Source organism: Ostrinia furnacalis, unplaced genomic scaffold (assembly GCF_004193835.3).
Source record: "Ostrinia furnacalis isolate ACB-3 unplaced genomic scaffold, ASM419383v2 OfSCF0895, whole genome shotgun sequence".
Taxonomy (NCBI): Eukaryota; Metazoa; Arthropoda; class Insecta; order Lepidoptera; family Crambidae; genus Ostrinia; species Ostrinia furnacalis.
The window spans coordinates 247276-260571 of record NW_021131134.1 but is presented as its reverse complement, the minus strand read 5'-3'; the positions used below and the strand labels follow the sequence as shown (position 1 = coordinate 260571).

Below are 13296 nucleotides of genomic sequence, written 5' to 3'. Positions count from 1 at the left end.
AATATCAGTAATAGGTAATACCTCTTCCTCTCTTCGATCAATGAAGGCGATGTGCCTAAAACGACTCCAGCTAAATGCATGGCTGGACACTGATTTTCAGTGGACGCATATTGTAATAGTTAAGACCTTATCACTGTACCATATTTTAAGAAATAAATCATTTGAATTTGAATTTGACGATTTGGGCTTATGGGCATGCTGCGTTATAAAACAAAAGAAAAGAAAAAAAAGATAATAATTAAATGTTAATGTCACAATTTGAAAAAAAAAAAAAACAAGATAAGATTATATCACGGCACGTATTCCAGGCCTATGGTCTCTCATAAATTGGAGAGTCGTTTACAGAGGCCAATGACCAGTAGATGTGGATGAAATATACAAACATTGTAAAAACTAACGAGCAAGCGACTCCGCGTCACAAAGTCTGATAAAACTAAGAACCACCGCAGACATACTACTTTACGCATTTTGCGTCTGTATCGATGCACCTCTAGTATGAACAACTTTTGTCTTCGAATAGTTTGCGTATTCGACAAAATTCGATACTCAACCTTCGAATTAAACGAGAACGTGACAATTTTGATTGTCAAAATAAGTTTCGCGCAACCATTTCTCACTAAGTTCACTTTACGACACGTTCACAAGGGCGCTGTCGTATTCGCACTAAATCTTTTAATGGCAATTCGAATACGCAAACGATTCGGAGTCGAAAGTTTTCGTGCTAGACTCTAGAGGTACGGATGTTGTAGTATGTATTGGAATCGTGCGTTTTAGCGACTATGGGGATGTTGCATGGGTCAAAAAGCAAGAGTTTTAATTAGTCCGTCAGTTAACTTATCAAAAAATACTCTACACGTATTTTTCACTTTTTCAAACTAATGAAAATTTAAAGAGATAAAGCGCCCCAAAGTTCATAAGAAGAGGCCCGTGACGTCGACGCTTGCTTAAAAATGCCGCACGTTGTGACGTCGTGCGCAACTTCAACGCACCATAACTATGTAATTATTTGTNTAAAAATGCCGCACGTTGTGACGTCGTGCGCAACTTCAACGCACCATAACTATGTAATTATTTGTTAGATTGACAAATAAAAATATATGTGTCCAATATTTTTTGATATTAAACATTACGGACTAAAAAAATTTTTTTAGGCAACTAGCCTATTGTCGCTGCGTCGAGCTTCCGGAAAGGGACTATTGGACTATTCCCACCTCTCGTTCCCACCGCTGCATCTCCTGTGTAGCCAGGATCTACAGCTTGACCGCCAATAACCCAACCAGTGAAGGTCAAGTTTGTCCCGGGGAAAGTTAACTGTCATTGGACCCGCAACGAAATTAATCAGAAGAACATAGGAGTTTGAAGTTAAGGTTCGACATTGATGACAATGTAGCATGTTTGCAGCGGCCCTAACTGCAGCCTAGTCATTACCAAGGTCACGGAGCGCGAGCACAGTCAGTTTACCCAAACCGTATCAAAGTCGGTGTAGTTTTATACTGTCGTTAGAGTAAATATGCATAATTATGTGGTTTCAAAGTGAATGTGGTTTCTTAGAGTCACTAGCGCGTTGATGTCTTTTGTACTGACGGTACAGTTTTTATGCAAAAGTATATTTTACTAGTTTATTATGTGTTTGGGGTTATAAAACATGTATAATATTTTATGATATGAGATGGACAGATGGTGTAGCGGCCTAGGACACTGTGGATCTCGGGTTTGATTCTCATACGGGTCATTTTTTTAAACTTTCTGTTCAGTCTGTTATTTTGTGTCATAAAATTCCATTATACGTAAATGTGTATGTAATTAAATATGATTTATTTATATGTATACATACATGTAACTTTATAGCACATAGAACCAAACAGGGTACAATATAAATTGTAATGTGACATGCAATAAAATGAATTTGAATTAAAATACAAAAGGCGAGCTTTTATTTTCTTCCAAGCAGGCGACTAAAACTAGAGGTATTTTTGAACTGGAGGCGAGAGCGATTGGGCCCTTACCACCAAAGATATCCACCATCCTAGACCGTATCTCATACATCAGGTGAGATTGCGGTCAAATACCTTGGTGGAGGCCTTTGTCCAGCTGTGGACGTCATTTGGCTGAAACGATGCCTTTTCTGTATTAAAAAAAACCTCAAAAACTCGCATCCTTTCTCAGCAATTCGGGGTTATAATATTTTATTACGAGAGAAAGTGGTTGCGTAACTCAGCCTTCGAATCGCGACAGGTTTCACGTTCACTCGCTTGATGCTATCTGTGCCAGGGGCCATGGAACTCGTAGAGAAACGCAAGGAAGTGTTGTGTCTTGTTAATGCTTCATTTTGGGAAGAGAAAAGCTTTAAAGCCTGGTCCGTGAGCACGCAGAATTTCGTCCAATGACCCCAAGCTACCCATCCTTATCGCTCGCGCGTAATGAGGGCTATCGTTTTAGCGCTCACCAGTTAGCGCCACTGTAGAGTAAGGTCCTGTCACTTGCTAGTAGCGAAGACAGTGGCGCCAACTGGTGAGCGCTAAAGTGGTAGGACTATCGCATTTGCACTCATCAAGATGGCGCCACTGTAGAGTAAGGTCCTGTCAATCGCCAGGGGTGCCAACTGTTAAGTATATAAACGATAGCCCTCATTATATTGCTGTCGCGACTGTGCGACGGGGGCCCACAGTGAGCGTGCGAGAGGTCTAATTTGACACCAAAGTTCAGAATAAACAATGTACATTTTGTATTTTACATGCAGATGATGTTAAATTCATTCATCATTAATTGCGCTTCTCGCGAAAAAACCTCATATTGACGTGTTTGTTGACAGTATGGCTCAGTATATTTTGGAGGTATACAATTTTCTGTCGCATAGTATTTAAGCACCTATTTATGTAAATCGTGTATTATTTACTTCTGTCGCTGATGGACGTCTTGGGTAAAACTGTAAGTCCACAGTGAATTATAAATACTCATGAAATATGCTTAATTTATGCATTTATGTTTAACTTCGCATAGAAAAGCAAATGCTTAAAAAAATCATCATAAAGTCGCCAGTGGGATTCGAACCAGCAAACTACTATAGCAATAAACGCAAGAAGATTTCCCTCTAACAATCGGAAGTGCACAAAAAGTGGAAAATTTTAAACCTCTCAACAGCCATCTTCCTCTCATTGAGGCGGCGGAAGCCGGTCCCGCCGGATGTCGGCTTGTCTGTGGTCTAGTCTATGGTACGCTTAGTCTATGGCCTTGTTCTGAAGCTTGTCTTTGTGTGGAGGTTGGGAAGTCCATTGTGTTGAATTGAGGGACGTGTTAGCTGAAAGTGTTACTAATCATAATTTTCTTTTTATACACAAACTAGCGGCCGCCCGCGACTTCGTGCGCGTGGATCCCGTTTTACCCCCTTAGGAGTTAAATTTTGCAATATCCCGTCTAAGTGAGCACCTACGTTATAAAAGGAACCCCCATACAAAATTCGAAACTCCTAGCACTTTAGTTTCTGAAATTTCGTGATGATGAGTGAGTGAGTCAGTCAGTCAGTGATCTTTCGCTTTTAAGGATATACTCGTAGATCTAAGTTGGGTTCGTTAGAAGACATTTATTTTCCACAAATAGGCTTTCAAAAAGCGCTTTTACACGTCTTTTTACTACTTTAACCTTACCACTACTTCAGAACAATAAATGGGCCACTATTGAGAAGAAGTAGCGCAAGAAATTCAGCCAACATTATCAGCTATTTGTAACTCAAGAATTTTCTACAGGAAACAAATTGACATAATTTTTATGAACTGTTTTGTACTCAAAACGAAACTCTCCTGAAAATGTTGTATGACAAAGTGAATTATGATATCCCTGGTTAGAGAACTCAATTGACTATTTGGATTTTCATGGCTAGATTGAAGCGCTACCAATCAATGTATCATCATGACATGACATATGACACTCGAAAAACATAACCCTTCTTCTGGCACAGTCGGGTAAAAAGAAATACATGACAGACTTGTTAATTAATTAATTAGTCTTTAACTGGGAACGCGTTTAAATAAATAAATAAATAAATAAACCTTTATTGTCACCATAACAAAAAAAATACAACTTTAACACAGCTTAACAATTAAAAATAAGGTGACAAGGGCATCCGTTTACACTTTCTGTGCCACCAGAGTTCATGCGAGCAAAGTCGCGGGTCAAAGCTTGTAATTAATCCATACTAATATTATAAAGCTGAAGTTGTGGAATAAGACGCTCAACCACCATAAAGAGCACAGGTGTTAGTGCATCTGATTTGCACAATCTTGGTTTGTCTATATATACTGGGCAGGGTAAAAAACTTCGTCACCGCGATGCAGGATTGTATGCGCGGTGGAGTTTGCCATAGTAAGATCGTAACAGCGCCATCTGTTGGTACGGTTTGTAGTGGCGCAATTTATTAATCACAGTTTGTTTATTTGGTTGAACGCGCTAATCTCAGGAACTACTGGACCAATTTGAAAAATTCTTTTTGTGTTGGATAGTCCGTTAATCCCTGAAGGCTTTAGGCTATATATCATCACGTTAAGACCACTAGGAGCGGAGCACCAATGAAGAATGTTTCAAATCAGTGATTTTTTTCCGTTTGAGAGCTGACGCTGCGTAAACGGTTAAAGTTTCGCAAAAATTATGTATGATAGGATTTTCCCCTTTAAAAGTTCTACAAAAAAGTCCGCAACAGCATATGTCTATCTTTTATGGTTGGCTCACTGTAACCTTTTTGTCTGGATGTCTGGATGTTTGTTCCTCTTTCACGCAAAAACTAATAAACGGATTTTGTTGAAACTTTACAGTATTATTATTTATAACCCAGGCTAACATATAGGCTACAATTTATGACGATAGAAATATCTTTAAAAACGCCATCTATCGACGTGCTTTTGACGGTCGTAAACATTCATGGGAGCAAGCCGTGAAACGTATCATTCGTCCTAATTAGGAACTAAATATTACATTTACAGAACTGTTCATAATATTTAAAATTTATTCAATAAAGATATTTTATGTAATTGATATTTCACTGTGTTTAAACGAGCAAATCAAAGTCTAAATTAGTGACCGCCATCTATCGACGTGCTTTTGACGGTCGTTAACATTCATGAGAGCGAAGCCGTGAAACGTATCATTAGTCATAATTTAGTAATTAAATATTACATTTACAGAACTGTTTATAATATTTAAAAATTTATGTAATTGAATCATTCACTGTATTTAAACGATCAAATAGTATTCAAACATTTAGATAATAACGTTAAAAACCATTTAAAAATCCTATGACAACTTTTTCGACTTCTACACGGACGAAGTCGCGGGCAAAAGGTATTTGTAAAATCATCATCATCATTTCAGCCATAGGACGTCCACTGCTGAACATAGGCCTTTGTAAAATAATTAGACTAAATTATTAAAAGTGCCTACCCAAAGTCATTATTTCACGCGGACGAAGTCGCGGGCACAGCTAGTTAATTATAAACAAGATCAATACCTATATTAATTGGAAACAGTCCCCACGTCAACACACGCTCGAAACGTGGATCATTATTGTTTGAGTGTCGCTTAATCGCTGTTAATTAAAATTTTAACTCCACACTTTCTCTATTAACATAATCTTAATGAAGCCGACTCATTTAATTGGTATTTATCACAGAAGGAGTTAAAATAGATGACGTTTATTTTAGAGGCGAGTTTAATAGGTTTCATTAATAGGTAAGTGGTCACAACATGGATATTATAGGTTGTAGCCTTTGTAGGACAGTAGTTCCCGTAACCTTCAACAGCCAGCCTAGAATGCGCGCCGTATACGACTTTGGCTAAAGAGTCACGCTGACGCACGCTGACTGTCAGCGTCAACGATCAGAGAATGGTCAGCGCGATTCTAAAACCAGCCTTTAGTTTAGGTATACTTTATCGACGACAAAATGTAATGAACAAAATCGATAAAACGGCGTGATAACCGCTTATCGCGGCGCGCATCCTAGGCCTACAAATGAGACAATTTTTCAGCTCCAACGGCTACATTGGTTCTCCTGCAGATCTTATCATTTCTTTATGTATATTGCCTAGTTGTACCTTGTGTGTTCCTTTTCTTTCTGTTCTGTTCTTTGGTGGACAATAAAGAGTAGGTACCTATTTATTATTATTATTTCTGGATCGATCATGCAAGGAATGTTCGAGCATAGCACGCTCTATCGCCCTTTGGGTGACCTTGAGCATACTTATGAGGCCCATAGTAAGTCATAAACCATGTCTCCATTCTGTACAAACGTCTGCGAATACACACTGGTAACAAGGTGAACCGACGACATCGTAAAGGTAGCAGGGAAGCGCTGGACGCAGGCCGCTACCAATCGATCAACGTGGAAAGCATTAGGGGAGGCCTATGTTCAGCAGTGGACATCCTATGGCTGAAATGATGATGATGATGATGACACACTGGTTAAAGAGTAAGCTTGAGACACTGCGATTGCATGAATAGGGATATTGGTTCGGAAGATTATTGTAGAAATAAAACCTTATCCACCGGTAATCCTTTTCTCTTGGTCGATCCCACATTTAATACCATCACGAAGTCATTTACAAGTCTTTGCATAATACCAAATAAACGTCTTTCTTTTCTTTGAAATATTCTCAATAATCTTATTATTCTCTTCAGGTCCCAGACAGCCTAGGCTTCTAAGTCTAAGTCATAGAATACTAATCACATGGTCATTAGTCAGGTTTAAGTGGGAATACATAAGAGAAAAGCCAGACGAGTATGTCAATCACTTCGAATTAACGTATCCTAGTATCTAAAGTAATTTAGAAACTTTTTCTTAGGACATGAGTAATCGTTGTACACTATTTCGAAAATTACATGAATCTACAAAAGCGAAAGGTCACTGACTGACCGACTCATCACGAAATCTCAGAAACTACAAGTGCTAGGAGTCTCAAATTTTGCATGGGAGTTCCTTTTAGAACGTAGGTGTTCACTACGCTACGACGGGATTTGGTAAAATTCAACCCTTAAGGGTAAAACGAGATCCACGCGTACGAAGTCGCGGGCGGCCGCTAGTTTACAAATAAGTATAAGTTAGTCGGATTTCCGAGGCTTTTATTATTACGGAAGTTTACAATTCTATGTTTTTATTTCAGTAATCACAAGCACTATAATATTCATAAGTTTTAGAATATTTTATAATAGTTGGGTACTTCTCATTTACACTCAAAGTTGATGGTCACACAGTAATAGTTCATAAACGGTATAAGTTAGAACAATAACTTTGAAATCAGATGATAAAATATCTATTTAGCTACATACAAAATAAATTTTATCGTAATAGAAGCAAAAATAATACGAAAAAATCTTATGAAACGATAAAAAACGGGGTCATTTTTCGCGTTCTCATCGTGTCACACCTTCGGTTGCAATGAAACATTTGGTTACTGCATTCACAATTTTCATTCAATTTGTGTGTATCATATACTAAAATCATCGTAATTAAATATACTTTCCACCCAACAGGCAAAAAAATATATTCATATAATTATTTTGAATTGAGAAAGCGAAATACGTTGGTCACACGATTTTAGGTACCTAAAATTTTGAGTAATAATACAAAATTGCCGTTAAACCGAACACCAGCAACCAATCACAGCATTCTATTCGGTTAACGTCAGTCGCGCTTTGACCATTGGGGAGGTAAGATAGGTCGATCGTCGCTCCGCGAAAAAAATACGTAACTTTTTGTGATTATCCATAGACATACCGTCGCTTGCTTGAACAATATTTTCTACCTCTAAAATTTAAACAATTTAATTGAAACTTTGCCATTGAAAACTCAACATGTTAGACTTATTTGTGTAGTATTCAACTTGAACCGTTAAATTCAAATTAAAGGATAATTCATAAAAAACTAAAATTTTCGTCACCTTCGTGGCATCACCTTCGTGGTGTTTTATACACGAAGGTGATTTTAGGCCACGAAAGTGATTTCTTGCTTTGGTTTATTTCAAAATATAGTGACTGGTGTTTATGTTTTTACAATATTTTAATAACTAATAAATTATACGTGGTTGGTAGAGATCAGTAGATCAATAAATAAATAAGGGCTTCGTATTTTTGTTGTCTGTCTGTATGTATGTGTGTATATGTGACTGTGTAAGATAAATTTAATCTGAAGTTTGAGTTATAAAAGATTGGAATAAAAATTATTTTTGAAAAACAAGCTTTTAATGCGCTAAAAAGAATAAAATAAAATATAAATTGTTTCAAACCCATCAACTTATTACTTTACTCAATTTATATGACTAAAAGCTAATCGCGAGATTTACTTGTACAAATAGATTCTTGGCGACCCCCCAGGGGGTCGCGACCCACAGGTAATCACAATACACTGATCTAGGCCAACGTACTCTTTAAGACGAATTAAATGAGCCCAAAGTCAACGAGGCTGTGTCGCTTTATTGCGGAGTTCCTATGGCCACCTTCCACTCCATCATCAGACTGGTTAACATATAAGTAGGATTGAAGTCATACTCGATGAGGTAGTGTCGCTTTAGTGCGGAGAATTCGTATGCCCACCTTTCAGCTCCATCATCAGACCCTAGTTATCATATGTGATTGAAGTGCTCGTCAATACGAATTACCAAACTTGACGAAGTTGTGTCGTTTTATTACGTAGTTATTATGGCTACCTTCCAGCTCCATCATTAGACCCTAGTTATCATTATAGGATTGAAGTTCTCGTCAATACGAACCAAATGAGCCCAAACTCGATGAGGTTGTGTCGTTTCAGTGCGGATTTCCTATGGCCACCTTCCGGCTTCATCATCAGACCCCGGTTACCATATAGGATGGAAGTTCTCATCAATACAAATCAAATGAGCCCAAACTCTATGGGGTTATGTCGTTTTATTGCAGAGCTCCTATGGCTACCTTCCAGCTCCATGTCATCATAATATTGCATTGTCATCCGACTTACCTACACATGCATGAAAAATTTCAGCTCAATGGGAAACCGGGAAGTTGGTCAATTTTAAGTTGCAAGATTTGCCTACACCAGACATGTGAAAGTAAATAAAAGCTTGCAATAATAATAAAATACGAGGCCCTCTGGCCAAAATAAAAAATGTATTTTTGTTGAGGGACTGATAATCAGTAAGAGTTCTTTTTTATTGAGGTACTGATAATCCGTTTTTTGCTTCTTTAGCATTTCAGAATGCCACCAGTGTCACCCTTAAAACCAATTGCGTAGAATCTTGTAACTTAGTAGATGAGTTAATCGGTAAAATTGTATCTTGTATTTAAGTAGGTACCTATTTATATTATGTTATTGCTATTTATCTATGAAAATAAGACAAAATATGTGTTATATAAACACTTAAGAGTCATTTACAGTAGTAAAGTTTGAAAAAAATATTACTGTGAAATACAGAATCACTTTCGTGGCATCAAAAAATTCAAAACGTTAAAGCTTCCAAACGAGACTCACTATTTGACTGATTTACTGAGCATACAATCTTCACATCAAGCGCTACAATTTTTGTTTACAAAAAGTTCAAATAAGTTAGAAATAAATTCGCCACGAAGGTGACGATGAGAACCGTGGCGATGAGAAATACCCAGTTATCTAACGAATTAAAATATTTATTGCCTCGTGAAAGTCTGCATGTAGACTCTACATCGAGAAATAGTTGTGAGCTGAAATTCAGGTGTTACGTAACATCCCACATTTGGGTTAACACCCAACTTCGTAACCAAAGTGAAAGTTATCTCACACTTGAAGTAAACTGATAATTTTATACGGAAACCATCTGACAACTAATTGAGCACACAAACTTCATACAGAAACCATCTGTTACCTCTTACTGACTCATCTACGGGACTATTCCCACCTCTCGTTCCCACCGCTGCAACTCCTGTGTAGCCAGGATCTACAGCTTGACCGCCAATAACACAACCAGTGAAGGTCAAGTTTGTCCCTTGGGAAAGTAAACTGTCATTGGACCCGCAACGAAATTAATCAGAAGAACATAGGAGGAGTTCGAAGTTTAGGTTTAGTGACTGATCTGTCAACACTCAGACAGTCAAACACAGCTCAGAATACTGAACGAATTGCGATGAAAGACACACATAGTATGACGTAAGCAATCTAAGAAGATAAAACAGGGGTTCAAAGTTTAACACGAGCGAAGCTGTTCTAGTCTCAACTTCGTACATAAGTAAAGTTGGTCCTTCTGTCTTTACGCTTAGAGCTTTTATTAACAGGTTTTAATGCATTGTTAATGGGATGATTAAATATCAGTTTGTCACAGATAGACCGTATTACTTGACACTTATCGTTGTAATTTGCCCAATTAACTTTATAAATCATACCTTCTTTACCACTGCTTTAGGATAATAATATAGGCCTGTGCTGAGAAAAAGCAGCGGTATAAAGTTAGTATAGTCAACTTTTACAAAAGCAAATGTGATATAGATAAAAATATCTACTGATTAAAAAACAGTAAAACTGCGTGAAATCATTCTTCACATTAATACGAATAAGTGGTAAAGCTCTCTGTTAAATGAAAGTTTATTTTACTTCAAATAATAAAATCATCTATGTACTAATTAACTATCATGTAATTTCAATAAACAAAGACACAAATACTAAAAAAACTCGTTTCGCCTACGAAAGCTCGCATATTCTATGGGAATGTAAATTACCTCTAATACATAGGTTTTCTCATAAAAAATGCATAATTTTCTTGGGCAAAACATGTAAGAGTACACCTACAATTTTTAAAACGAAACAGAATTAATTGTTCACGAAAACGCGTGTGTTAATGTGTTTTTTTCAGGTCAGAACTGAAAGCGGACTTATTGCATTAAAATGTTGATTTAAGGCTAAAAGTAGGACGCTTCTATTTAATTATCAAATAGATAATAATTTGAAGAATATTTTTAAATTACTTAGTAATAATAATTAATAGCTCTGGCCATCAGTAGTTTGAGCCCTACCCTAAATTGCCGGCCGGTATATTTTTTAGTTTTTTTTTATAATGTCTACAATCCCAACGTTAAAATATTAAAATTAAGTTTATTAATAAGTAAATGATAATAATTATAGTAAATACTGACCATTTTCCCCAGCTGCAAATATCCAAAGCACAAAAAGTTTATTCCTCAAACACAGCACCCTTTTAAGTTGAAAAAAAAACACAAACGTCACTGTCACTTTTTGGCGCGAACGTTTTTTTTTATCCGCCAACGCGAAGGTCCATTTTCCTACGTCCAACTGATCGGGACGTATCTTCGAGACTGAGTATGAGAGATGGGCCCCGAAGAAAGTGGGGTGCCAGCTCCCATATGGCAGTATGTCGTCGAAACCTGTAGGCCGTTCTCTCACGAGAGCACTGCGATTCATATTCGACCTTACCGCTTTGGAATTAAGCTTTGTAATTAAAGCTTTTCGATGATAAGTTTGTTTTCGTTTGACATTAAACTCGATGCAGCATCTTGGTAGTTTATCGCGTTCTGTTTTAGACTCTATCTGACTAAAAATATGGTTGTTTTATGGTTTGTGTGGTTCTTAAAGCAGGATATTAAATACTCGATGGGTTTCTCTTTTATTTTGTCGCTGCTAGGCGTGGCGGAAGTGCTAAGAATTTGGCAAAGAACATTTGCATAAAAATGACAATATTGTGGTATGTGGAGTTTTCTCTTGTTTGTCTATTTTTCTTTATGGCACACTGACTGAGTTTTCTATCGATTTGCATATTAAATGAGTCGATATGATTTTGATAAATCGATAATTTTAGGCTCGATATTCGCATCACATTAATATGTTAATAAGAAGCATTTGTGTACTAAATCTTTTTGACATTCGGCCTTTATTTTTTATGAGGCTGTTATAATTAGTTTTTTTTAGTTTGGGTCAATAATTTGGCATTTGAATAATCGATGAAAATAATAGATAACATGACATTCGGAATAGTAATCGAAGAAAGTAGTTTAATGAAAATAAACATAAGTATGCGTTTATTGATTAGAAGTTATAATTATATCGTGCGTATTGGCGTATACATGTAGAGTATTTTTTAAAATTAGTACAAAAAGTCGCCTTAAACTTGGTCCTCGTATGCTGTGATTGGACTGAATATTAAAGTTCAACCAATCAAAAGTACTTCTTTCTATCACTGCCCGTTCGTTCGTTTCAGCCAAATGACGTCCACTACTGGACAAAGACCTCCCCCTAGGATTTCCATAAAATCAAAATCAAAAATCAAAATGTTCTTTATTTGTTTAGACTAATTAAATTAGTTCTTGCAAATCGTCAAATGCTCTTAACCCATATATGCCCAGAACTATTTAGGTCCCAGATTTTTATGTAACTTGGTATATTTACTCTATATAGGCCCATAATCATGAACCAAGATGAGTTTTTGGATTTCAGGATTTGGAACTATTTTATTTTCAGTCGGTCGAAAACGACCGCCTGGGCATATATGGGACTAGAATGTAGGTGTTCATAGTATAAAGTATTTTCAAATAATAGTCGTATTTATTATAGAATTAGTTTACAAATTTGAACAGAATATAGCAAATAGTGTATAATAATTATATTTGGTTTATTTAGGAACTTGAATATTAATACAGTTAGTACAATGTAGGCCGCAAAACATTTTTCATGGAGATTTACACTACACTTGCTGCATTTCTTCACAGTTATGTGTTTGCATACTGCACAATTTCTACGAATCTGACCGGTGAGGATCAATCAAATGCTCAGCACTATATCGCCTTACACTAAGTGGTATATTAGACGGCACTGGGCATGTTGAAGGTAGACTGAGTTCAAGGAGATCTATATTTTGGAAGCAAATTTCTAGCGATTGACCTTCGAAACTCCATAATTATTATTGACGGTGACATCAATCAATCGTGTCAAAAACATTAGAACCATTTTTTTCCTTCCCATCAATAACTCAATAACTTTGCCATAATAGCGAAATCCCTTGGTGCATCTGTAGACACTTTGAAGTTTCGAAGGTAAATTACTAGAAATTCGCTTCTTACAAATGGATCTCCTCGAACTCAGCCTGGACCTTCAACACGCCCAGTGCCCTCTAATATACCTCTAAAAAGCTGTATGGTGTTGAGCATTTGATCCTCACCAGTCAGAATCGTAGGAATTGTGCTTTATGCAGAAACAAACAAGTATTTTTCAGAATTTCGTGCCTAAATTGTACTAACTGTGTAATTATTCAAGGTCCTAAATTAACCAAATAACATTATTTTACACTATTTGCTATAATTTT

The 13296-nt window shown here is 36.7% G+C and overlaps 1 protein-coding gene across 1 annotated transcript in view; it reads right to left on the bottom strand.

The window, feature by feature from the left end:
• Positions 1–11388, bottom strand: part of LOC114350446 (atrophin-1) — a 37972-nt gene extending 26584 nt beyond the window's left edge. Inside the window, exon 1 of the mRNA XM_028301262.1 lies at positions 11117–11388. Within this exon, the coding sequence (XP_028157063.1) occupies positions 11117–11119 (3 nt within the window). The 5' untranslated portion in view covers positions 11120–11388. The remainder of the gene's footprint in view (positions 1–11116) is intronic.
• Between the last annotated feature and the right edge of the window lie 1908 nt (positions 11389–13296).